At 42.4% G+C, this 27,988-nt stretch overlaps 2 protein-coding genes across 2 annotated transcripts; both read left to right on the top strand.

The window, feature by feature from the left end:
* Window positions 1–204: 204 nt before the first annotated feature.
* Window positions 205–13,489, top strand: neto2a (neuropilin (NRP) and tolloid (TLL)-like 2a; the record flags this gene model as incomplete). Its single annotated transcript, XM_079217499.1, has 10 exons — window positions 205–211; window positions 352–408; window positions 668–811; window positions 3,346–3,594; window positions 3,978–4,025; window positions 4,549–4,676; window positions 8,078–8,306; window positions 11,774–11,887; window positions 12,036–12,166; window positions 12,758–13,489. 10 exons carry the CDS (start codon window positions 205–207, stop codon window positions 13,487–13,489), a joined length of 1,839 nt encoding a protein of 612 aa, XP_079073625.1.
* A 3,931-nt stretch (window positions 13,490–17,420) lies between these two features.
* On the top strand, window positions 17,421–27,504 carry dnaja2a (DnaJ heat shock protein family (Hsp40) member A2a). Its single transcript, XM_079217051.1, has 9 exons — window positions 17,421–17,557; window positions 18,875–18,934; window positions 20,497–20,726; window positions 21,617–21,697; window positions 21,808–21,941; window positions 22,045–22,241; window positions 24,948–25,092; window positions 25,681–25,808; window positions 26,326–27,504. The coding sequence occupies exons 1-9, from the start codon at window positions 17,480–17,482 to the stop codon at window positions 26,512–26,514; spliced, it is 1,242 nt and encodes a 413-aa protein (XP_079073177.1). The 5' UTR covers window positions 17,421–17,479; the 3' UTR covers window positions 26,515–27,504.
* The last annotated feature ends 484 nt before the right edge of the window (window positions 27,505–27,988 follow it).

The raw sequence follows: 27,988 nt of genomic DNA, 5'->3' as shown, positions 1-27,988 counted from the left end.
ATTATATTAGACTATATAAATTATCCTAGAAATATTTCCCCTTAGTTTTGACAATGATACAATTACCATGAATGCACCTATACTTTATGTTTTCCCTCACAGTTCTCCTCGCTCTTACTCTGCACTGCATTTTTAAAATGTACAAATTCCACCAGAGATCCACTTGAAAATAGTACAGCTCTATATTTATCTTGGTATTCGTCAATGCCAGGTAAAATCAATATTGCAGCCGATCACACACGTACTTATTCTGCGGCTGTTGAATGGATTCACATGTTCTCGTTTCTGAAGACGGGGATAGATGCAGTGTTATGTCACCTGTGACTAATGTGTTATATCTCCGTTTTGCAGCGTGGATACTCTTCTTTCTAATAGAAGAGGGTTTCGCTCTGGCACAGAGAACTAAAGGTAAGCCACAGCTCAAATGCTCCTCTGTTCCATTAATGTTGTCTCACCCGAATAGGGGGCATTATCTCTCCTTGAATCAGGACTTAATTCTGTCCTGCCATTTCTCCCTCTTTATTCCCTGCCGGCTTTTTTTTGTGAGCTTTTTTTTCTCGCGCCCGCCAACCCTCCCTTCACTCTCCCTGCTTTCAAATCGTTCCCTCATTGATCCCCTGACTCAATAACCCATCTGTCCGTCTGTTCTCTGCCTTTCTGCTTCAAGACTCCCCAAGCGATCATGGCGGCCAGAGCCCCAACCAGAACGACTGTGGCACGTGGGTCCGCAACATCAATGGGGGGGTGTTCACGTCGCCAAACTACCCCAACACCTACCCGCCCAACAAGGAGTGTGTTTATATCCTGGAAGGTAAAGCAGGCTCCTTTTTTTTCATTTGAGCACTTCATCTTCTGCTCCGTAGCTGTTGTCGCCAGAACAGCTGACACAGTTTCCCGTCTTTCAGCATATTGCCTCCTTCAGTGAATGTCATTAGTCTGACTGACATTGTTTTATATAACCTCGCCCCTATCTGATTTTCTGTTCCTTTGCTGGCGGGCAATCAGCTTGACATTTTTTCGAATGAGCCATCCTGAGTTTGTTTCACCCCACAGATATAACCATTTGAAAATGATGGAGAGTAGCGCATTGTGGGTAGCCCCTGACTTTTGGCCTAATCAGTGTAGTGCTGTTCATTTCTATAGGCAGCGTTTGCCAGAAGACTCCGCTATTGAATGAAACCTAAAACAGGTGAACATCTGCTATACAAAGCTGAGCTTCGGTTGCATGTAGCTGAATTGCCGGTGTCCTTGTCGAGGCTTTAGTGTTTACCAGAAATACCACATCCATCAGTAATCTGTGTGGCATGCCGCACGGGGCACATAATGCAAGTGGCGTCGTTAGCAGCTATAGGAGATAAGGTCTGGGATATTGCGTGATTGCTTTTTGCACTAAATTGATGAACGGTCCATGAAGTTAAAAGTACAGCCATTCATGAAACGTGTGTGGTACTGGCTTGCGGTGGTGGAGGAGAGATTTCACACATGGCTCAAGGGCTCCCCCTGTGGACAAATCAAGCTCAGACCTTGTTGCTGATGAATAAGCAGTGACTCCATGCCAGACGGCCCACTGGTGTGTGCAGGAGTACATCGCAGTGGGTCTGCAAGGCGACAGACAGAACCTTTCATTTGCCATTATTTAGTCTAAATGGCCCCTATCCGAGCGCCAGTATTCAGCCTTTTCTTCTGCCTCTCAAAGACAGAGAGAGGCTCACGTTTGGCACAAGTAATAATCACATAGCTTTGTCATCATAATTAGTGGTTAGTGAGACTCATTGATTATGTCATGTCCGCCGGTTCATCAGCTCAATAGATTGAGTGATTGAAGCTTCTGCTCTTTCGGTATTAAGTGTGTGTGTGTGTGTGTGGGTGTGGGTGTGTGTGGGTGTGGGTGTGGGTATGTGTGGGTGTGTGTGAGTGGGGGTGTTTGTGTGTGTGGGTGGTTGGGAGATAGGAATGAGCGAGAGAATAAGACTCCGCGCACCAGGGAATGAACACACTGATAGCAGGAAGTGCAGACGTACAAGCTGCTCGCTCAAGCAGATAGGGAGAACATTCTGGCTCAAATTCAAAGACAAGAACAGAGACACAAATCCAGTCGCACACTGTACCGTACACATGTACTGCCCTCTTTTCCCCCCTCTATGACGGGGCATGCTCGGCTTCTCCATGCCAGAGATGATTCAAAGCCCCACCCTCAGCATCTTTATTTAGTAGTATTCGCCCATGAACTACCCTTGTTAAATACATCCTCTGTGTGTGGGATAGATTTTATTAAAGAGCCCGGGCCATGCAGTGTATAGACATACTGTGGATTTGCATGACAGGTGAACTGCAGTTCCTGCTGTGGTTGCAATGTTCTGGATGCACTCACTCAGAGATAACAGTGCTGACATGTCAGACAGTGTCCCTGTTTGTGTATGTGTGTGTACACGTGTGTGCATATACTTGTGTGCACTGTGCGTGCAACTGCCGATGCATATGTGTATATGTACCATAGTGTTTATGTTCAATGTAAAGTAAATTAGAGTGTTTATCTTGTTCTGCTCTCTCATGCGTTATGCATGCAAAGCTCATAGATGCAGAGATGTACTTATAATGCTGTCAACCACAATTGGAAAGCACAAACTAAGGTCTAAACGACGTTATGGTGATTTAATTAAGTCAAACATCTATGTTAATCTGATGGTTTGTTGGGCTGAATCGAGGCTGAATCTTACTTGGACGTTAAGGCAGAGCAGGTTCATCCAACATGCTGACATTGTGAAGCACATGTAAGTGGGGCGAGTGTCCCCTGTGGTCACAGTGGTCATTAATCACTGCAATGGCAAGACATGTTTTAATATTCACCAGTGATGCAACCTGTGAGAGGACAAAATAAAACTATCCTTCCATTATATTGATACCTTTTAACTCGGTGCTGTTCTTGAGCGGTGCATGCTTCCTCTCATGCTCCAGCTGGCAAATATTTCTTGATAATTGTGTTTTTTTTGTCAGCTATCTCTGAATGACAAAAAGCCATAATTTGAACAGATGGATAAGATCAGCAATATTATGAATCCTTGTTTGAAAGGGGGCTTTACTTTCCTATAATACCCTTTGCCTAAGTCTTAGCCAGCTTCTAAAAAGTTTCTTTCCACACAGTCAGCTGAGGGGTTAGAAGGTTAGAAGTAACAGCCTGAGTGTTCAACTTTAAAATCCAGATTAACTCATATTTGCCTCTACTTTATGCATTCAAATACCATCCAGATTTTCCTTTGTCCTGCAAAAGCAAGATTTAATTTTATTCCTGTCGTGGATTTAGCCCCTTTGTTTCCTTTCTCTCCCCACTCCGTTGTTCGTCCAAAGCTCTTCCTAGACAAAGGATTCAGCTAGCTTTTGATAAGAATTACTACATCGAGCCATCATTCGAGTGCCGCTTCGATCACATCGAAATCCGCGATGGGCCTTTTGGGTTCTCGCCGCTCATCGATCGCTTCTGTGGGGGAAAGAACCCGGGCCTGGTTACATCGACGGGGCGCTTCATGTGGATCAAGTTCACCAGCGACGAGGAGCTGGAAGGACTGGGCTTCCGCATAAAGTACACCTTCATTGCAGGTAGGGACACCCACATTGTATATTGGCAGTTAATGACCTGTAATTTCACATTGCAATATCACATTCTTTAAATTGATTTCTGTATGCATCAAAGGTTTTGGGTTAGATATGTAAATAGCGGGATTCGCCCCCAAAATATAGCAGAGAATCCACCCATCCCAACGATATCATAGCCTTCCTTTCTTTTTATCAGAACCTCCTGAATCTACACCCAATATGTCTAGAAATCAGTGTCCTCTATCAGGCAGCAGATATTAGCTTCAAAGAAACCCCTCTCTGCTTCATCTGGCCTGGCTTAATGGGATCTTATCTTGTGTTCTCTGCTTATCCATTTCTGCTGTGTGGATTGCAAGTAATGTGCCTCCCGAATCTTATCATTTTAGACCCTGATTTCCATCTGCACGTGGGCGGACTGCTAAATCCCATCCCAGGTAAGCTCTTCAGTATTTCGCTGATTTGTGTTCGATCCTTTTTGAAGAGCTCCTCTTAGCTCAGAAGCTTACTGGAGGCGATCTCTGCCGTGAATGCTGAACGTGCAAATGTACCTTGATAAGCACACGATTGTACATGAAGTGAGGTGATGTACATACACATGCATGCACATATTTAAATACATGAAGGAACACACACCTCTTTCATCCTGATCTTCCCTCCCGGTTCGACCTTTTTCCCTCTGTCCTCTTCTTGTCCTTTGTCCTAATCCGCTGTGCTCCCTTCAATTCCACCTTAAATCCTTTACTTCTTTAAATAAAATCCGTCTTCTGTCTGTTTGTCATGCTCCTCTTTTCATCTTACTCCTTTTTCCTCTTTATCCTCTGCTCTTTCTCCTCTCTTTTTTCTGTCTTACTTCTCTTATGTACCTCTGTGTGACCTCTTTCTCACCTTCCTTTACCTTTCTCTTTCTTTCTTCCCCTTTTTTCTTCTCTCCTCCACATTTCTTCTGTCTCTGTACAGACTGTCAGTTTGAAATCGGTGGATCGGATGGGATTATTCGCTCCAGTCAGGTGGAGGAGGAAGAGAAAGTGAAGGCTGGTGATGCTCTGGACTGTATCTGGACCATCAGGGCTCCTCCTCAGTCCAAGGTCAGTACAAATGACCATATTAGTCATTAGAAAATATGGCATGTGTTGCTTCTATCCTACCCTTTAAAGGACTGCTGAATTATAACATTATTATGTGTGTTGTATTACCTTGTGTCCTTAAAATGCACCTCATTTGGTTTTGAATTGAGTGTAAAGGGGAATATTTCTAACTAGCTTTTTTTGTGTTGGCATACTGTGATATTGTGTACTTTCTCAGCGTGTCATTCAGGTTGATGGTGGGTCAGCAGCCAGACCAGTTGAACCACTGGCCCAGACCACATGCATGTTCTTATTTCCTCACAATTATTTGTTTGACCAGAGTTATGTCCTTCTCAACTGTGACAAAAAAGCTTTGAACAAAGTTAATATAATAACGTTTGTCTTTGTTATTGTCTTCTGTTTTAAGTTTGATCTTTAATAGAGTAATGTGGGTTTCTTAACCCTACATTAAATGGATGTATGTCATAGGAACAGAAACATTTGCTTACATATATTTTCACATTTATATAAATCCATGTACAATAGTTTTACACTTGAATAAACAAGAATCAAATACAAAGATAGTTATTTAACAATATGTTCGGTCGTAGTTACATTTATACAGTGTTACAGTTACAACCGGCCCTTTGAGGGCGACCATGATGCTGATGTGGCCCCAAGTGAAAATGAGTTTGACACCCCTGCTTTAAACCATGTCTTATACTTTGAGAATTCTCTATTTTGAAATGGCTCCGGTACACAGTCTGGTCTATGCCTCTGTTTGGATGGCTTACATTCAGAGTACAAAATAGCTACAAATACACGCCTTTACATACTCAAAGTAGTTATGATATAAAATATTAAAAGACACTGAGAACTCACGATATATTTCAGTATTCAAGGACTTTTATTCATCTCATCTTTGAGGGATATTTGTTTGCTCCACTGAAAGACTGAACAACATTAGAGGACATCTGAATCATCAACAACTTTGCTCTCAGTTATTTTCTACCATTTCACTAGCTTTGTAGATCCTGAAATGTGTTGTTGGACATCCCTCTGAGTGCATTCGAAGGCTGAATATTTCGGACAAATTGCTGATGTTTTTATTATTATTGTAATCAGTATAAATTGGGAAAAACTGCATGGAGTTGCTTTTTGTTCCACTCTAAGCTGGGCCACATTGCAAGTGAAACAACATATCATCTCGCACATGCAGTCCATCCCAGATATGAATAGTCCTACGAAATAAGAAATCTGATGAGAAATCATTTAGAAATGAGCCATGAAGTCTTGCAGTTAAATTAAATTGGGGAGATGCTCTAAAGCTCAGAATCCCTCTGTGTACAAGCTATTTGTTAGTAAAGTTGCTCCAGCACTTCACCTTGACAATGTTCCTCATGTTAACATCATCATTCCTTTTCAGTTTGTCAGCGCATGTTTCAATAGAGAATTCATATTCTTATTGTTACAAAAAATGTAGTAAAGAATGTAGTTGTGTTCTCCAGTCACTGAGAAGAAAGCCTCCCAGTGGTCATGTCTGTATTGTAATTGTAATTGAATGCATAATGGGTATAAGCAGTGCAAATCCACAGTGGCAGCATGGGAAAAAGCAATGCAGGCAGATTGTATTGAGAAAATCACAAGTACATTTTCAAGCCAAGAGCGAAAGCCCAGTTGTGTGTTCCCATACGTTCTGATATTTATGAGTCGGTATCTGACACCCATTTTGAAATTACAACCATAACCTGCCTAGCTTTGATTCACTGCTGCTCTGCCTTATGACTCAATGAGTCATCAGCACTCTCCTCCTATACTACTCACTCAATATAACTACTAACAATATACTGTCCCATCTGCACACGCAAATTTATGCACATCTAACAGCAGATACATACAGTCACAAGTACATCATATACTGTCCCATGAAGTACTGTAAGCAATTACCTCTACGCATTTTTTTTCTCTACGCAAACGTTCACGCATGATTGACACACAAATGCTCTACCTGACTTCTCTTTCTCACACACAGACGCGCACACACACACAGATTAGTCTCCACAGTCATTTCACTGATGCTGCGTGTGCAGTGTGAGACAGCAGTGAAGAGGATCTGAAATTAGCAGCAGCACCGAGTTGCCTAGCGAGATACATTAGCTCGACGAAGCAGAAGGAGCAGAGCAGCACACTCAGCAGCAGCATAAGAGCAGCTCCTTAACTGCTGCACGGTTACAGGAGCCTGTGTGCTCAATGTGCTGAAGTTTCATCCAAGTTTTTTGTCCCCCTGTGGCCGAGATCTGATCGTGTAAATACTGCTGACCTATTCAAACAGTTTAGAGACATTATTTTGTAATTACTTTGCAGGTTGAAATGTAACACTACTTTGTGTTTAGGATAACTTAACGGCAGGCAGGTGCAAACCACAGGCTCTGTAGTTGGCCCGACGAACAAAGACAGTTGAACATGCCTCGGTAGGAAAAGCACAGGTGTAAATCAAAAATAACAATGGCTGAATTCCATTTGGCTGCGTCGGTTTCAGGGTCTTGTTATTTATTGTGCATGCTGTCTCGCTGTCACACTCGTGACTTACTGAGTCACAATAGAACAGAGCCATCATTAATGCCATTAGCAACAGCTGTGCTTTTCCTGCTCTGACAAAATAATGTCTACAGTTAAAAAGGTCTATTTAATTTATTATTATTATTATTTTATTTAAGTTGTATCTCAAATTTCCCCAAAACTCCTATTGAACATGCTCGCTAACTGGAAAGGCTTATCGCTACTATTCTTAGTTCCACCTGTGAGGAAGGAGGACACACCGGTCTACTTTGGTCAATTGTGTGATATTTCCGTCAAATCTTAAGTGAGTAGAATATCACACGAGAGGGTAATTCTAACTTTGTAAGGGCGGCCCGAGCACAAAACTAGTTTTGCGGTCTGAGGCCAGACTCTTTCATGTTGGGAAGAGGTGTAGATTCAGCTCTCTCGCCTTCAGCCCCAGTGGCATTCTCTAAATTGAGTCACATCTCAGAGAAGAGAGCGGATGTGGGATGTCAAAGACTGACTTTTCTAAGTAGCAAGTTATAAGTGGATGAATGATGTGTGCTTGCATCACAATTTGGATTAGAATTACTTGATTTGATCCTATTGTCCATAAATGCATCTTCTAAACTGTTTATCCTGTTTATATCCCAGCATGCTCTGGTCTCCAGTCTATCACAGCATTCTGCTTTGATCTTTTCTATTCTCTTCATTATCTGTGTCTGGGCGTTTTTTTAACCACATTTGTTTTCCTGATTTAATGTGATATTTTCCATGTATTTGCGACTGGCTATGGTTAGACAGCGAACAGGCAAGGGTTACTGTGGAGGTCTGGAGTTCCTTTGCCTCCACATTGATCGGCATCTCCTGTCTATCTGCAGATCTACCTGCGCTTCATGGAGTACCAGATGGAACACTCTAATGAGTGCAAGAAGAACTTTGTGGCCGTGTACGACGGCAGCAGCGCCATCGAGAACCTCAAGGCCAAGTTCTGTAGCACCGTGGCCAATGATGTGATGCTGGATAACGGCGTGGGAGTCGTGCGAATGTGGGCGGATGAGAAGAGCCGCCTGAGCCGATTCCGCATGCTCTTCACCTCATTTGTTGACCGTGAGTACCCGTCTTCTTGACCACAGACCTCCGCCTTGATCCTGTTTTTCCATCTTGTTCCATCACATCTGTTGAATTGTGTCATTCTTACATCTTGCCTTCATTTTCATTAATTGTATGTACTATGCTATTGCTTAGCACTTCATTGTTTCTGTTTGTGGCTCGCTGTAGCTCTTTCTTAATTTAACACAACAACAACAACAACAACAACAACAACAACAACAGGAAGAGGGCCTCTTTGGTGTGAAACTGATTGATTTTGAACTTGTTTATCTGTTTGGCTTCTATCTTTTTTAAAATATGACATTGCGACCAAACAAGACGCTGCATCTAGTGATAAGAGGTAGATTCGATTCCATGTCCTTGTTCGGGTTTAGTCTGAATTGTGTTTAGAAGAATGGAGATCCCTACTAGACAAAGCTGTTTCCTTTTTCCCTTGTGACTGTGTAACTCTGTAATGGACCAAAAGCACGGCGTCACTTTACTACCACCCACACATAGAAAACGGACACAAGAACAGTTGATTTATGAGGTCCTGCATTCTGTCTGCGTCAGTAGTCACCAGCCTACACGGTGTGTCAAGTGTCATTTCAGCATGGAAAGCTAATTACACTGGGCCATGTTTAGAGCAGAGATATGAGAAAACCAATTATTTACTCCAGCATTTTTAAATTACTGAAAGCATCAAATCATTTATTATATGCATGTCGCAGTATGATACTGTGCCTATTAAAGGCCACTTACCACAGAAAAATAGGAATTTATGTATTTTATGTGAAAAGAAAAGCTGAGTAGGGTTAATGGATCTACTAGAAGTAATTATACATTAAGCGTCATCATTTTTGAAGGACAAGAAACTTTCTAACAGATGCTGTGAAAGGTTTCACATAAAGTAGCAAAGGAATTGCTATGCAGGAAACTGTTTTTCTGTTAGCGCACCGTAATATTTTCATTAAATGCCTGAATAGTCTGAGATATTAATTGTCACATTCTCCTGCACACTTCCTAAACCCTGGGCGAATGCTAATGTTGTTTTCATCAGCAAACCCATAACCATTGCAGTCAGAATTTAATGGCCTTCTATATTCAGCAGGGGTTGGGTTTTCACTCTGAGAGTCCTTAAGACCATTTGGATCCTCGTTAATTCTGATCACACAGTTCATCTCCGGGAAGTCTGAAGTCTCTTCCCAAACTTCCCAAACTTTATTTGGTCAGAGTCAGCGACTGGTTGAAAGTTGACTTGCAGGTCAGAGGGAACCATTAATCTTTGTCACTCGGAGAACAAGATGAGTTTTGCCTTCTGCACTCCATCATCCTTAATGTGCTATAATGTTCTGACAGAGCCCCCTCTGACTTGTAAAGCAGACATATTAAGACTTCACTGAATACTTACTCACACCCACATATGCAGATTTGAGTTTTCTGCTTGTGTGTGTGTGTGTGTGTGTGTGTGTGTGTGTGTGTGTGTGTGTGTGTGTGTGTGTGTGTGTATATATATGTGTGTATAGAAGGAGGGTAGGGGTGAGTGAGTGAAGCGTTGTTGACACCCTGTGAGACGCTACACTTTGAAGGCGGGACACGTTGACGGATTTGGAAGTGATCCCAGTGTCAGGGGAGCGACCCCATCTACACGCTCACTGGGAGATAGATGGATTGGATGCTCCGTCACAACACACACACTATATTATATACACCCTTCCACACATATATACATGTCCCTTGTCAAAATTATTTAACCTTGAGGCAGAGGAGTCGTGGAGGCTCAGAGCCCTCATCACAGTGCACCTTGGAGAGGTGAGTGAAGCCGGTGGAGCGGACCACAGTCTGTTTCAGCTGTGGTCCAGACCAATATTTTAGTCCGAGGGGCTGTTTGAGGACAGTTTGAAGGAGTGAACAAGCCACAGGAGATGGGTTGAGATGACGTGCTTGTTTGACACTGATCAATCAGTCTGTCTTTGGTAACGTGGAGGTTGTGTGGCTCAGATTCTGCCTGTATTGGCGCCATGTCCTGAATCTATGTTCTTCACGTATGTTTGCAATTTATCAATTTAATATTGTCATTCAGATTTTTCAAGTTTTTTCGATCTACTCTTACACACAGTATTTACTGTGTGTGTTGGTCCTGGGAGAGGGATCCTTCTTCTGTTGCTCTCTCTGAGAGTTTTTGGGGTGTAGTTTTTTTAATTTGGGATTTAGGATTTTGAGCCATATAAGTCAAATTGGCTGGACTCCATTAAAGAGATGTAAAAAAGGGTGAAAGAAAAAAAAGACTCTAGTTTTAGGTCGTATGTCTCAAGGTGGCATTTTCTTCTTGTTGTCAACACTTGGGAAAAATGATTTGATCATAAAATGCTGTTTTAGTTCCACATTGTGAAAAGGTGATTCTACAGAGTACATCAAAAACACGCAGCTCTCTGTGTAATCAGGGGATAGTTTTAGGTAGATTTTGTCTTTTTGACCTACTAAAGTATTGGACTTCAGATATGCATCATACCAGTCTATCTTGGATATCACCTCCAGGACTAATATAGCTTTGTATTCAAGGTTAATGAAGGTTCTCTTCCAACTAATAAACATGGCCGACGGCTCAGTTGATAGTTGTAATACATGTTCACCTGCTATTTGGGAGATCTGTGTTTCGATTCTTGTTTTTCCCTCAATATATCAAAGCAGAAAAACAACACTGTGTTAATAATCCATAGAGAACTCTCTGCCCCCCTGCTACACACGTCCTTAAGTCTGATGGGGGGTAAAAAACAACACATAAGAAATATTATGCCACAGCTTTTCAAGCGACTTCCACATTACCCATTTCTAGCCCCAATCCAGCCCCACATTGTCTCTGCCAAAACCCAGACATCTGCATCTTCCCTGAGCCTTGCAGCTCTTCCTTCTGACTGGCAGTGCATCGATCTCTGGAGCCCAGCAGCCAGCATCAATTACCAGTCATCTCTGTCTCTGCCATCGCAGCCTTCACACACCAACAGTCACTTTAATGTGGGATGTCTCACAGCACTTGCCTGACCACTTACACCACAGGAAGCCATTTTTTACCACCACCTGCCTTTCTCTTCATCTTCTCCTCTTTTCAATATTCCTCCTCTCTGCCTACTCACAGTTTTGAAACTCATCTCCCCTCCCTCTCCTGTCTCTCAAACTCCCTCAATATGAAGGCTGCAGTGCAGTGAAGGTGCCATCTCCTCCCCTCATTGCCCCCTGATGTTATGTCTGCAGGAAATGATGATGTATGGCCTCGTATGAACTGGCTTTTATGAGACCTCTTGTTTTGTATTACATGCTTCAACCGATTTGTACAGACAATTTTTCAATCTTTTATTGTTGTTTTTTTGTTTTTATTGTTATTATCGTCAAAATAGCTTCCAGTCCTTTTCACAGTACCGTTAGACAGCAGTTTTCCTGTTGTTTTTGCCTGTATTACATTATCTCTATGTATCTTTTGCCTGCAGCCCCCTGTTCAGGCAATTCATTCTTCTGCCACAGCAACATGTGCATAAACAACTCCCTGGTGTGCAATGGAGTTCAGAACTGTGTCTACCCATGGGACGAAAACCACTGCAAAGGTGATAAACTTCTTTCTGTCAACTTTTAATAATTGAGGTTACTATGGTTAATTAGGATTTATTCTTTACATATATTTGTTTTCTTTTTCTCCTATGTATGTGTCTTTATTTGTCTTTTCTCTCTTCTCCTCCCCCCTTCCCACACCAGAGAAGCGATCTAATGGGCTTTTTCATCAGATCACCAAGACCCACGGCACCGTCATTGGCGTCTCCTCAGGCATAGTTCTGGTTCTTCTTATCATCTCTATCCTGGTCCAGATGAAGCAGCCAAGAAAGAAGGTAGCTCATCCTTTGTGGTTGACTTTTTGTTGAGCAGGAAGGAAGAGACACATAGTTGAAAGCGAGGGTGGGGTTCTAGACGAGGTGGGGTCTCACGTAGCTCTGGAGACGGGGAAGAAAGACAAAATCCACCCAGAGATTTTACACCATCACACACCTTATCAGAAATGTATGCAGTATATCATAGGAGATGATGAGTTTTAAGGGGATTGAATTTTTTGGTTTAACCACTTGCTGTTAACCAGAAGTCTGTGAAATAAAACATATTTATTGCTGATCTATTGAGACTCTATTGAGAAAGTAGATTTCTCTGTATGACTGCTGAATGTTGTGCAAAATGGTGACTCTAAAAAGGGCCTATAACTTTTTGACACTGAGCAGCTAGTGTTTTAGATGGGTGTCAATAATGTGCAAACAATTATTGTGTGCAAGCCAGTGTTTTGGTTGGAATTCACAACGTTGCCCACATGTTTACTGCGACTGTGCATTAGAAAGGGACGCCAACCGGTTTGACAAAGTGTTTGTGACGAGAACTAGGGGCATGCTAATCACTCAAATTGAACTGTCTGAATGGATCTTTTTCCTTTCAAGGTTGTAGCTCGCCGGCCCGGTGTTTTCAACAAGGCGGGCTTCCAGGAGGTCTTCGACCCGCCCCACTACGAGCTCTTCTCTCTACGTGACAAGGAGATATCGTCCGATTTAGCTGACCTGTCTGAGGAGCTGGACAGCTTCCACAAGCTGCGGCGCTCCTCCACCATGTCCCGCTGTGTCCACGAGCACCACTGCGGCTCGCAGGCCTCGGTGGCTACAGGCAGCGGCAGTATGAAGCACAGCCGCACCACCCTGAGCTCCATGGAGCTGTCCTACCACAACGACTTCTCCAAGCCGCCGCCCATGAAGACTTTCAACTCCACCTCCAGCTACAAGAAGAGCTGCTACGGCTACAAGCAGCACTCACAGACTCACGACTGCGATCAGCAGGTCATCGAAGACCGCGTCACAGAGGAGCTCCCGTGTGAAATCTATGGCCGTGGTGGAGGAGGGGTGGGAGGAGGAGCCATGGGTGGAGCGATGGGAGGAGGAGCATCGGGGATTGCAGGAGGAGGGATCGGAGGTGTGGTGGGAATAACGGGAGGAGTGGCGATGGCGGGGGGAATGGGTATGGCGGGAGGAGTGGGCATGGCGGGGCCCAGTGGCATCGCTGGAGGGATCGGCGGCGGGATGGGAGGAGCCTGCGGAACCCTCAGTGTCCGTGGCAACAGCGCTCGCAACAGTACCACCATAGTCGACCCACAGCAGCGCTCCATGTCCATGGACTTCTAGATGGTAGCGGAGAAAGGGAACGCAGAGAGAGCTCATATTTCACTCATGCAAAGAAGAGACGGGAGAAGAGTAGATGGGAGAGTCACAATAATCTTAAATGGATCACTCCTCTTCCCTCTTCTGCCTTTGCTTTCAAAGCAGTATTTAAAGTATTGAGTACAGACTCAAAGTCTGGTCTGATACTTTGAAAAATTGGCAGATACGAACCTAGGATCAAAAAGGGGATAAAACAAGACTGTTTGGTTCTATTCTTCAGGAGACTGAACGATGGAGGGCGGAGAGATCTTGTCTCTCCTCCAGTCTTACACTCATTTAATCTCTCCTTTTCATGAGACATATAGAGGAAGAGGGTTCTCGCATGCAGACCCAGACTTCTCTCTGTTTGGGAGCCTCAAAAGACCAGGTCACCACTCAGACACAAGGACAGAGAAAGAGACGCCCTGGACTGACTTTCTACATTTATTCACCCGACATGCACAGATGTATGATATAAAGTGCGTCTTCTAATAATTTGAGTCTTTATTTTTGTCAGTGTAATGTACTGTTAAAACCAGTATATATCCAGCCTCATGATGACGCTTGGCTTCTTTAATGTTTTTGCTCAGATGATTTCATGAAGATTTGATGATGAGGATGAAGTTTCTGTTGTCGATCAGAAATATAATGATGCAGACGTTAAAGATGTGATATTACTATAATAATTCTGTAATTTTCATGGTTACCTCACACATACACAGAGGGTCCGCTCCGTTCAGTCTCTCCTCAGGAAGAACACATGAAGAGACTTAGTCTTATTTTGGTAAGAAACAGAGAACAAAAAGTCAATTTCAGCTCTTTGAGCATTACAGCATATGGACATTCAGGCTATGAGTGATCGTTTATGGAACAGGAAATGTTTGGTTGTGAGACCTGAACTGAATCAAAATAGAATCCATCCCACTCCCAAACCCCACCCTGACCAGGAGAACATGTAACTTCTCAATTTCCTCATGAACTGAGTGTGTAAAAACAAGCACAACCTGTTTTCCCTGAAGAGACAAACATGTAGCCTATATGGGACTCATTTATGATTTTTAACCCACTGGTTGTATAATTTCATTCTGTTGAATTAAATGAGAGTTTACTCACCTCCCCGTGTGAGCTTTTCTGTCCACTATAACCAAGAAAGATGAAAATGGCACCACCTAGAGGCTGGAGATGTAGCAGCAAGGTAAGGCGGTAACACACAGACAGAAGGGAAGTAGCCTGTTTACAGGGGCCTTAAGGTTGTCTATATGATAATAACCAGTATAATATGCTGGGATGACAGTCACCTGCAGACAAACCGTCCTCCATGTTTCTATCTCCTGGTGAAAACCCAGTCTGGACATGAAACTCTGTTTTTCTGTACAATATGAAGATTAACAGCATTTGAATAAGTCAGATAGATAATTCATAATATCTTAACATTAAATACTTTCCCATTGGTCAGAATTATACATACGATTTGTCAAATTATATAATTAAAAACTTAGTTTTGTCCAGTCAGGACATCTGCTTAAAAATATAGATTTTTGGGGATGAGGAAACGTATCCTTAGACTAGTTAGAAGTGAAGATATCTTAACTTTGACTTAATACATGTCACTAATTGCTAGGTTGAATTCATGAACTTAATCTAAAATGTAATATATATGAATTTGGAGACTTAAAACCTCATGAGTATCAAAAATATATAAAAATGTGTCATTTTGAGGAAACAGGGTGCAATAAGTGTGATAATGAGGTGGCCAAGTGTTTTTGGAAAGTTAGTAACATAATTACATTAATATTAATCTCGTCATGATAACATGCAAATAAACCGTTTACCATATTCTTGTTATTCAGTGATACATGCAGCATCTCGCAAACAAAAGTATCACACTGCATTTCATAATAAAGCAACACAAAAAAACCCGCAACAATAAAGAACAAAAGCCTTACATAATTTTCCCGACACATAATCACTAGCAGAAGCAGGTGCACCGAGCACACCTGAGGCATATTAAACTTAACAGCTGTTGTAGGGCCCAATGTGCACAAAACAAACCCATAAAGAAGCATCACAGCCATTCAACGCTCAGCTAAATTCCCCATGGCCGAGCAGGCAGAGGACTTGTTACTACACACCACGCTTTATGTGGTGTGAAGGTAGAAGCTGGTTAACGATGATGTTTCCTGCCAAGCTGATTTCAAGTGTCATAGTTGTTTGTTATTAACAAGTCCACTGAGACAGTTACTCATATATATTTGATATTCCTCCTTAAGTGTGAGGATCTCACCAAAGCATCAAGTCACTGGAAGATGGATTTTTGGAAGTTATTAAAAAACTCCTAAATATATATATATTTTGCACCTGCTTAAATTGTAATACCGTATCTGTAAATAAATCCTCCTGAGACCCAGCCCATTCATTTGTGGCCTCTGTGGTGGACACTTTGGTTTTGCATCTCTCCTTTTACTCATTTGAGTTACCCTATCAACTCCTGCTGTACTCTAAAGAGGACATCCTGGGCTTTCCATTGATACCACATGGGTAAGATCAGCCAGCACATTTTATGGAAAGTCAAAGGGTAAGTCAAATATTGCTGACTTATTGTCTTTTTTACTATGATATTCATACATTTTCTTGTTTATTAACATGTCAGGAATGATATATTTAGTTCTGAAGCATTTCAGTTATTTGTTTATTTAAATAATAGTCATTTTATGAATGTCAATTATAGTGGACACCAGGACAAAATGTAAGTATTTAATGACTCAACATTGTTGTCGGAGACAGAACTCAAGCATAAAGGATGCTGTACCAGATAGTTGAGGGAGAACCATATTTGGAGCTTTCAGATGATGAGTCATGAGGATGAGTTTGAGTATTGTGAGGAAGAAGCAGAAGAAGATACAGGAGGCTCAGATGAGCAGACAGACTCAGAGACAAATAGGGATGAGCAGGACGGTGTCGTCCTCTGTGGGCCAGGAGCGGCACGTAGGCCGATGTTTGATCCCACTGATGCACTACGACCTGACTGCATTTAATCCAAATAGATTTGTGTGAGGTTTAATTATTATTCCTGTTATTAGCTTTCATTTAATGGTGTTATTTTCCATCATAATAGATTCACACCTGGGCTTCCATACTGTCAAGATGACTCTACAACCTGCAGACTGGAGTCAAATTCAATACTTATTCAAGTACATTGACAACAAAGTATTTGAAGATTTAGCAGCATTCATTCAAAGATGAAGAATTACTTTGTTTTATAATTAAGTTGAATGTATTATTGGTTTAATATCACTATATAGCCATAATGTGTTAGTTTTCTTATCTTCTATATTTGGCTGTCTTTTCACACGGAAATTGTCCTGTGGTCCACTACAGTGGACATGCTGTAAAATTACAAATAAAAATAATTTTCAAGAAGTCTAAATTGTAAGATGTTTTTTTTTTTTTTGAACTCTAAATAGGTAGGAAATCACACAAAAAAAATCTGAATTTGGAAGACACTACTTTCCCTCAGTTCCCAGGAGGATATCTATAAACCATGAATTTATTTTACAAACTAATAATCATATATTGTATCAATCATATTAGTTCGGTTAGTTAATGATAAGGGATTATCTCTGCAGATCTTACGTTTTTTCTCCTTGTAAAGCAAATGTTTTAGTGACATTGACTCAAGTAGTGAAATTCGGTTGAAAACCTTATAGAGACACATTTTCAAAAGAGTATTGATCAGCAAGAACATCAATTGGGATAACATGTATTTAATTACTTATTTTGAGCCTATTGAAGATTTTTGTTTTGTTTTTAAAGACTTAAACTGCACTTTCTGCAGTGGCAGGTAAATCAGCCGTCATTTATCACACCGGCAGCCGGGAGGCAGCAGCGTACACACTAACTTCCCGGAAACCGAGACACGAGGCGAGTAAAACCTTTTCCACCGGCTCCGTCTCTTTGTCCATCCACTGCAACACCATGGCGACTGTTGTAGACACGAAGCTATACGACATCCTCGGCGTGTCTCCGTCCGCGACTGAAACCGAGCTGAAGAAGGTAAGTTACACGCGAAATGCTGAACAAAACTACGAAGTCACGTTTGTGTTTCGAGGTCCGACATGTTCAAATTGCCACAATCAGGAAATGTGTTGCTCTGCGCGGCTAGCTAGCTAGCTGGTTAGCTCGCATGCTAACTGGCCTGGGTGCTCATGTGACGATGGGGCTATAACGTTGAACCATTATGGGTTCTGTGAAAGCCGGTAGGGTTGTTTTTTTCCATCGTAGATACACAGCCTAGCTACTCTCTTATACGTGAAACTTAACGTGGGGGACATGATTCAAAGGCGGCGTTGAGGTAACTTAGGTTGTGGCGTTAGCGATTGACCTCACGTTAGCTTTAAGCTAGCTCGTACGTTTGTAATGTTGGTTAGCTAGCGAAGGTTCTGGAACGAGCTACCATTAGTTTGTTCTCCAAATGGCTACTACCGGCGGGCTACGGGAACACACACGTCTGTGTCACGCTGCTGAGTGTGACACTATGGTTATTAGAAGCTTTTGCTTCCGATTAGCCGATTTGAGTATCGCTCATCAGAGTAAGGTTAACGTACTGGACGTCACCTCGGTCGTACAGTAACGCAGTTAACTGTACGCGGGTGACGTTAGTCGATAAGGGTAATCTGTCACTGGCACCACCACTTGAAGTGGGGCCTGGATGGGGGTTGTGTTTGACTCTCAAGCCGGTCTACTAACGTTACATATAGCTAAAGCTCAACATCAAGTTACACTGTTCACGTTTATTCAAACCTCCGCTAGCATCAGCTAGCTCGTTACACATTGCGTGTCTTTTTTAACCCATCTCCTCTTGAAGGTGTTGCATGGGAGAATTTAGTATTTTTGACCAGGCTCTTGTTCAACATCATTGACGTGGGAAGAGAGGGCATAATCTCTTCCGCTTGTCACTTTGAGATTATTGTTAGCTAGATATGCTAATTAGCACGCGCACGTTTACATTAACACCATGTCGGGGATTAAAAAGTCAGACATTTTGAAGTTCCTTTTTTTTGGGACAAAGTGGTATTTCATTTACCGGTATAATGTAGTGAGTAACTGACATAATACGAGGAAACTGATAGCCAGTTACTAATTAAACCGTTGGGCAACATAAACATTACAGTAATTACATGTTCAACGCAGTGAAACGCTGGTCTGTGTTTTACCGGCTGGAACATCTGGTTTTGTCAGGGAGGCATGTGCGATTGCTGTCAATACAGTTCCTTCATATGAGTTATGTCCTTGTGTGATTCCAGTAGACGAGCCATGTCTACAATGTTAATGATGTTCTCCATTAAGGCTCCCTCTTTTGTGTACTCCTAGTCATACCGGAAACTGGCAAAGGAATACCACCCTGACAAGAACCCAAACGCTGGTGACAAGGTAAGACGTTTGTGACTTCCCATTTTGACTGAAGTTGGTCATCATAGGTGTGTTTATCAGTGGGCGTGAAACAAAATGGGAACAAACTTAAGATATTTTAGTCATGATAATGGTTTCAAGGAGGTGCTTGTTTGAACCGAAGCTTTTGTGTGTGTGTGTGTGTGTGTGTGTGTGTGTGTTTTTTGTGTGTGTGTGTGAGTGTGAGTGAGAGCTAAATTCTATTTGGAGTGAGAGGTTTTGTATAACTGAGTTTCTGTATTCTGACGGTGGCTTAAAAATGTATTTCCATTAGTTTTATCCTTTTCCAATTAGGTTAAAGTACTGGCGTTATGTTCTGTCACTAATTCGTTTTTCAACATGCACATACCTCCCACAGCTCTACATAATGCTGTTACTAACTTATAATGTAGCATTTTGGAAATTCTGTTCACATTAAGAATGAAGGGTCTTTCATTCCTCATACGACAGAGTACAACTTTCTCAGCAGGGGATCACATTGTTAGCAGTAGGACATGTTGTCATCAGAGAACTAGCCTAGAGGCAGTATTTGTAACGGGGAAAACACTTTTAAACAGAATGTGCTATCCAGCGCATACCAACCAGTGCCAATGAGATGGCCAGATAACAAGTGTGCAGTTCATGTCAGAGAGATGATGATTCAACTCTGCAGTGACATTATTGATTGTAGGCATTGGCATCCCATTGAATTGCTTTATTGTATTCTATCTTTACATTTAAAACTTGAATCATTCATGAAGTGACTGATTCCAGGCATGTGATTTGGTGTGGGATGACCCGTGTGTAAAGACATTGCAACCTGACGCATGCTTTCCATGGGAATGACGTCACTTTTGTTCTCACCAGAGATGAGGTGAAAGATAAACAGGAAATCTTTCCACGCCCTGAGCTCTCGTTGATTTGCTGTGGGAGAGCTCTGCCGCTTTGACAGAAGAGATGTTGATGATTAACCATTAACAGGCAATGATAATTTTGACCGATTAATGCTATCTGTTAAAAGAAGGTATATATATATATATATATATATATATATATATATATATATATATATATATATATATATATATATATATATATATTTATTTATTTATTATTATATATATTTTTTTTTTAATCTGAGCAAAACTCAGGAGTGTTTTGTCACTTAAAGGAGAACAGCTGGTCCACCTAAATTGAGCCTATGGTATCAGCCGGTACAGCCAAGAAGTTGTAGCATTAATTTACTGACAAATAACCTGTGAAGTTACTCACTCTGCATTGATGTTCACAGCTATAAGGTTACTGCTAACTTTATAAGCATCGTTACACGTTCTCTCTCGTTCAGACCCTAGCTATGCTGTCAATACTCTGTCTGGTTCTTTTCTGCTGGGTGGCTTGTTAGGCACTTCAGCCACAGCACCCCTGCATGCATGGCACTAATCTTGCTGGTGTATAGTTAATGTTCGGCTAAAGAGGGTCCACTATCAGTCAGAAATAAAAGTCTTTCAGTTGAAATTACAATTTGTTAAATATGTTTTTTTGTTTTCTGTTCTCTCAAAACCCAGTTCAAAGAAATCAGTTTTGCTTATGAGGTGCTGACCAACCCTGAAAAGAAGGAACTTTATGACCGCTATGGAGAACAAGGCTTGCGGGAAGGAGGTGGTGGTGGCCCGGGGATGGACGACATCTTCTCCCACATCTTTGGCGGTGGACTTTTTGGATTCATGGGAGGCCAGGGAAGTCGCTCAAGGAATGGAGGTCGGAGGAGAGGAGAGGACATGGTCCATCCACTCAAGTAAGACCAAGTCTGTCCACTCATGTAGTCAATTTGAGCAAATGCAAATGATGTATTATATTTAGTGTAAATTTCTTTTGTGTTCAGTACAAGATAATAATACATTAATTTTATATAGCGCTTTTCAAAATGCTCAAAGACGCTTTACATGGGACAGAGACAAACAGAAAAAAAAAAAAAAAAGAAAGACAATAGAGCAAACAAACAGAACATCCCCGGCACAAAAGAAAACTGGAGAAGCTGTGCAGAATGAGTCCTGTAGTGGAGGGTAAGGAACAGGGGCTAGCAGGTGAAGGCGAGTTTGGAGAGGTGGGCCTTGAGGGCCCGCCCGATTGAAGACATGGTGGGAGCCCGACGGATGTGAACGGGGAGGGCGAGAGACCACCGGCCAGCCAGCTAGTTGTCCAGGGAGTAGACGGTAGCCATGAAGCGCAGGTGAAGCGACAGGCACGTCAAGACAATCCACAGCAGGCAGGTGATCGGAGCAGGACAGTCGAGAGGCCATCCAGGCAACGCGCCTGAGAGCAGTAGCATGGACATGGTATCAGCAGGGAGCCGGCTGGCTTGTCGGTAACCACCAGCTAGCGAGAGACCGTCAGTTAGCCAGTTAGTTGTCCAGGAAGTAGACAGTAGCAGACTAGAGCAGATGCAAGCAGGTAAGCAAACAAATCCAGGACGAAACGTTGCAGTAGAAAGTAGAGTACGTTGAATGAACTTAACTACACTGATGAATAAATAATACGGTACAAAAAAACAAACTAAACAAACAAAAATGGTGCCAGACAGAGCGGCGTTAGTACTCGCCAGCGTACCCGTTACCTAGCAACATCATCATCATCTCTTCTGTCTCAGGTCACTTAACAGTATCTAAAATCCCACTCTTTCTACAGGGTGACACTGGAGGATGTTTACAATGGGAAGACGACTAAACTTCAACTTAGCAAGAATGTACTGTGTAGCACTTGTAACGGGTAAGTTGCATAACCAACGTGACGCTATAGTTCCTGTTGATGTCTGCTTGATCATTAAGTATGTTGCTGTGTTACATTTATTCTGACAATGAATCCACCTGTGTGTGCAGGCAGGGAGGCAAGACGGGCGCTGTTCAAAAATGTACCACATGTAGGGGGCGTGGCATGCGCATCATGATCAGACAGCTGGCCCCAGGAATGGTCCAACAGATGCAGTCTGTGTGTACCGATTGTAACGGAGAAGGTAAGGGGAGCACAGTGATCTAAAGCAATATCAAGCCTTTAGTGTGTATTATTGTGGCTTGGCCTGCCCACGTCCCTCACGTCCCTCGTTTATCCAACTCCAGGTGAAGTTATCAGCGAGAAAGACCGCTGTAAAAAATGCGAGGGTAAGAAAGTCGTGAAAGAGGTGAAGATTCTGGAGGTTCACGTGGACAAGGGCATGAAGCACGGCCAGAAAATTACCTTCGGAGGGGAGGCTGACCAGGCACCTGGCGTCGAGCCTGGGGACATTGTCCTTGTCCTGCAGGAAAAAGAGAATGAGGTAGGAGTGCCTGTCTCTGATATTGTAGCCACACATCTTAACCTGCCCTCCATTTCCCTTATGCACTCTTTGGCATAGGGGGATTTAATAAAATAAATACATTTAGGACACCGTTTTGCTTATTTCATACTTTTATACTAATTATTTTCTGCCCATTTCAAAATGTGACCGTGTGCATAGTCAGTTGTGTAAAACCTTTATTACAATCATTGAATAAAGTTCAGCAATTCTCAAAAGCTGCTTCACAGTAAAAGCCAAACACGGGAAGTTGACTGAGATGGCAAATGTCTTAGTTCCAGCATGCTTTCTGACAGCTGTTGTCCACCACTCTTGTTCTTAAGCTTGGCTTTGTCTCTGTGATGCATTGAGCTTGTTTTTTGTTTTTTTATTGTTTTATTCCTCATTCCTGCTTAATGCGATTTAAGAAGCGCATGCATGACCTGCCTTTTAGAGTGGAGGAAAAAAAACCTGAATTTGCAGATTTTTCTACTTGAGTGCAATGTAGGATTGTATTTTGTTGTGACAGACTGCAAAATTATAATAATAGTACAAACAACTTGTCTCTTGATGAAATAAAAATTGATGAGGGATGGTAGGGTTCGTCCTGGAGAATAACATGGTTACACATTGGGAAGCAGGTGGAGAACCTTCAGGAGTTTTCACAGCATGTACAAGTACACTTAAATAAGCTAGCCTCTGACAATACAGCAGATAGGTGACATGTCCATTGTCGTCTTCCTAGGGTCTTTATATGCAGTGTTAGGGAATGTTAATGTAGTGTGTTTTTAGTTGAATCTTTTCTTTTTAAAGTCAGTGTAACGGCGTTGAGTCCAGAAAGTCATGCATAGTCTTACATGTGTTGAATGACCCAAATGCATACTGGTTCTCTTGGTGGGGAGGGTGCATAACCAATTATATTATAAATTGGATTTTCCTCGTGTAGGTCAGGAAAATATAAGCGCTGTACAATTCCTGCGACCGGGTAACAGCGTGCAGTGAGCAGTTTGTCACTGCGGTGGGGTCCAGCTGCTGGTGCTTTAAACCTCTCCACTGTCCTGAGTGCTAAGAGCCAGATTGTCTTGACAGTGGTGAGCTGTACCGTGACCAAATTTAGGACATGGAATAACTTGAGTGGATACCTGCCATGATGAATAGTGGCCAACCAAAAATAGCCCAGCTCGCTTAATGCATCTGTTAGAAAAATTCAACCGACACCTGGTGGTAAAATCATTGATCAGGACATTTATTCTTTGCAAAGGGGAGCAGAGACAGAATTACACAAAATGGTATGTGAATTGCGCATCCTGGACTGCTCAACGAACGAGTGAATTGAAACCTCTTAAATACATTATCACACAATCACAGAAGCTCTCAACTTCTTTAGATTATCCCCCCCATGACGTCTTTAGATTGGCTTGCATGGTCATATGATAACAAGGAGCACCATGTTCTACAAACGGAGACAAACGGTTTCATGAGTTTATCAAGTAGTTTGCCAGAGTTCATTTGTAAGATTTAACATGGTAGAGTTCAAGCCTTTACACAGTATATGATTAATACACAGAACATATGATTCTTACAATAACATTGAAACACTAACTAATCGAGAGTAAATACGTTTTTTTCTTCTAACAGCAACATACATTTGTTTTGTTATTTTCTAGCTGCTTGAAGAGGTCATCGTCCCCATCATCTTTGGTGGGGTCCAAACGTCACCTCGTAAATATTTTTTTTGTGATGGTGTTTTGATTTGACAGCACATTAGTCAAACCAGCAACAGCTTGACTGAGACTTGACTGAGTTGTCTTAATACCTCAAACTTAAGTGGTGTGGCTTTTGTCGGGGCTGTCTTGCTAACTAGCACACCAGCATACTTCAGAGGCAATGCCACTCATGAGTGGCTGGGCTGTCCTTGATTCTTGAGTAAGATAAGAGCCTGAGACGCAACTGTTTGTGAGCAGGAATTGAGGAAAGAGGCTGTAACGTAACTTTTTAGACCGTCGTCCAAAACCGTCAATAAATAAAAGTTAAACTGTACCGAAGTCAATGCTGGATAGCCAAATTACCATGTAAAGCTATCACCATAATTAAAAGTGATGTGTAGCATAAAGGGAAAAAACAAATGGAAATTATTATGTGAGAACCTGAGAAGGCTACCTGTCTGGCGAGAGACAGACGGAAAAGCCCCTTTCATAGCGCTTGTTCAAGGTGCCGTTATTCCGTCTCTGGTTGTTCTGTGTGAAAGGTGCAGAAGAGGGGCACAGGGTTGTTGGCGGTAGTCGCTGAGCTGACATCGGAGTGAACCGGTACAGCTGGGACGGCGACGTTTTTGTGTTAAAAGTCCCTCCGCGATGTTGGCGCGCTATCTTAAATTGCTTCAGGACAGTATTAGACAGAACCTCCGTGGGAAAAGGGACAGGGGGAGAGACGGCACGTGGTTAGTGTGTCTTTGTTACGATGATGCTTAATCTTATTTCACTCACTGTTGTTCTGCTTGCAATGCTGCTTTTCACCAGCAGATGCTGTCTCTGCTTGACTCGGATTGTGTGAACACTGGTCAGTTATTCAATTCCTTTGTCCTGGAACTAACGATGTAAAGGCAACGCGTTTTTTTTTTTTTTAACAGCATTGACAAAAGACCCATAATGTTGGGATGAAAAAGTTCATTACTTCTAATTTTAACGATCTCTCCCTCTTTACTTTCAGACTTTCAGACGAGACGGCAACGACCTGTTCATGAACCACAAGCTCGGGCTGGTGGAGGCGCTGTGCGGCTTCCAGTTTATGCTGAAACACTTAGATGAAAGACAGATTGTTGTGAAATACCCTGCTGGCAAAGTCATTGAACCAGGTGAAAACACTCGTACTTCGTATTGTTATCACTATTTCATCAGTCAAATGTGCACGTGGTATTGCGGTAAAAGCTCTGAGGACCTCTGAATGTGTTCCAGGCACACGCCCTCACACCAAAGCACACTCCAGACTCATTTTATTGCCGTACTGACTAAAAGTTTGTGCGGAGAATTTTGTCTCCACGCATCACTACAGCAAAGTCACGGGCTGCTCGATTCTACTTGGCACATTTTAGAATAACAATGATGACACACTGTGTTCCTGCTGAGAGCTGAATACCACAAGGGATGTTGGACTTGGGTGCGTTTTTTTTTTAGTCAAGGACATCTAACACGGTACTTGATAAATGAGGGCAGAGAGAGGTCAACACTCTCAGTGCGAGTTCTGGAAAGACTGTCAAAAATTAGCAGTCGAACAGCAGCCTTGTTCTTGGAGGCTGTTGATTGCTGTACAGACTGTGCGCTTAGGAAGTGTTGGAATCTGTTGTAACACTGAGAGCTGCACTAATAAATCTGTAGAATATCTGACATTTCACAAGAGCAACTTGTGAATAAACCTTGTTCCTTTTTTGCTGCGTCTTTTCCAGGCTCAGTCCGGGTGGTGCGAGGAGAGGGCATGCCACAGTACCGAAACCCCTTTGAGAAAGGAGATCTTTATATCAAGTTCGATGTCCAGTTCCCAGACAACAACTGGATCAGCCCTGAGAAACTTGTGGTAGGACATCTTGCTCCTTTTACTTGAATGTCTATCGTCATCATCTTTGTTCATTGCAGTGAATATTCAAACATTGAGAACAGCTCCAACTAATGCTTCATATTCTGCCTTTGTTGATGTTTAACATTAATTTGTCATGACCTATGGAGTCGGACTAAGAGTTTAAATTTGAGTGATATCGCTGCCTCTACAGCAATGAAGTCATAAACAAATTAATCTTCAGGATTGTCTGCTCCTCTGTTGGTTTTCTTTACAGCTTTGTATTTGGGAGAGTGAAAAATGAGCTTTGATAGATATTTACTTACTTGTACATTTATGCCTTTAATCGAGAAAAGAGTGTGGCATAAAAGATAACGATAATAATCGTTATTAAAGCCATGTTGCGTATGTTTTCCTTTTGGGAAAAATAACATGTCAATTCCAAAAACGTTCTACACAATGTTGAGTAAGACTTTGCAGCGGAGTTTATACCAATAATAAAAACAGCTGCATCATATTGAATGTTTTCCATGCGCAGGAGCTGGAGGACATGCTGCCCTCACGGTCGGAGCCACCCATCATCACGGCAGACACGGAGGAGGTCGACCTTCAGGACTACGACGTCAGCCAGAGCTCGACGTCGGGGAGCCGCAGAGAGGCCTACAACGACAGCTCCGACGAAGAGGGTGGCCACCACGGGCCAGGGGTACAGTGTGCCCACCAGTAGTCGCTCTCTCACACACGCTCACACACGCACACAGACACACGCGCACACACATGACCCACGTTCTACTTGGGGAGAAAATGTACGAGTTGCAGAGTAAACAAGGAGGTAGGTCAGACTGAAAAGGCTCGTTAGTTCCTCAGACGCAGATCAAAAAAATGTTGCTTCATAGCACCTGGAGTTGTTGATTAATGTTATTGTGTGCCGGGGATCACTTTTGATCTTTGCCTGAAGAACTCTCACTGGGGCAGCCAAAGACATATTACACTGCACCTGGAACAGATTTAGACACTTTAACCTGCAGCTTCAGGTAGAAGTCATATAATGTATTTAAGATGTATCAAAAACAAAACGGTTGCCCCTGTGAATGCCATGTGGGACGATGATCCAGTGTTCAAGGTGAAGCCCTCTACTCCTCGGTCACCCCCGATTTAAAAAGTTTGTTTCCCTCCGCAAGTGGGCGCTCCAGATAAGTCGAAGAAAGGAATGTTTCTTGTTTGCTGAGTGTGTAACTTGCATTTTGTTTTCATAGTATTTACAATAATTAATTTAAGAACTAACCAATGTGCATACACATACAAAGCAGCTGGGCAATGTGACATGCAGATCCTTGGACTCGTGCATTCATTGGTTCATCCACGTGGCGCCATTTGTAGGATTTGTTTCGGATTTTTACAGCTTTATTTTCTTTGTAGGTTTTTACTTATTTTTTTCTCTCTTTTTTTTCCTTTATATTTTAATTAAAACAGAAAATTGGTTATTGTGTATATCATTGGACTAGTTGTTGGTCAGCTTCATTAGCTGCTGTGTTCAAAGCTGTGTGATTTTTAAGAAAATGACGAGTCGAGAGATGAGAAACGTAGAGTCTGTATCTGTGCCGAGACCATGTGCATGTAAAAAGCTTTGGTTCCTGCACTTATGAAACATCAAATAAAGCAGCACACTTCTTAAGGAAATGTCTATGAAGTTGTTGAATAAATTGTTGAAATATCATGTGCTGCTGTGTCGCGTGCTTTGTGGTTGTTGTTTTTTTGTCCCTTCACTCATTAACAATCACAAAAATTAGAATACCTTTAGTTTAGCTTTGCCAAACACAACCGAGGTTGCATAGTTTGGTCTGTGTTGCTCAGCGCCTCAAAGCGGTACACTGGAAAACGGTCAACTCCAACAACAATGCGTCACTGACTCCATCTCATCCGCAGTTGCTGTCAGCAGTGATCGACAACTGTTCTCAAAAATAGCTGGTGACGCTGAGCACCGCCTGACCCGACGCTGCTTTCATAATCCACCCAAAGTTTCCATCGTCTGTCATTCATCCCGAAAAGGTGAATACGCGTCATCCTTGATGCAGACAAACTAAATGCTGCACCTGTTGTTGTTGGAGAAGCGGTGTGAGTTTCTGACCGCGAGTAGCCGCAACATGCAGCTACAGTCGTGGCAGCAACGTCGAAGTCACTGACATACAGAAATACATTAA

The sequence above is a fragment of the Taurulus bubalis genome (genome assembly GCF_910589615.1).
Source record: "Taurulus bubalis genome assembly, chromosome: 4".
Lineage (NCBI taxonomy): Eukaryota > Metazoa > Chordata > Actinopteri > Perciformes > Cottidae > Taurulus > Taurulus bubalis.
The sequence above is the reverse complement of the archived record's forward strand: the minus strand, read 5'-3'. Positions and strand labels throughout refer to the sequence as shown.

Coding starts and splice junctions, on each gene's coding strand:
- dnaja2a (XM_079217051.1), top strand. CDS start 17,480: ATGGCGACTGTTGTAGACACGAAGCTATACGACATCCTCGGCGTGTCT. Junction 21,698..21,807: donor CTGTGTAGCACTTGTAACGG/GTAAGTTGCATA, acceptor CTGTGTGTGCAG/GCAGGGAGGCAAGACGGGCG. Junction 22,242..24,947: donor TGCAGGAAAAAGAGAATGAG/GTAGGAGTGCCT, acceptor CTTTACTTTCAG/ACTTTCAGACGAGACGGCAA.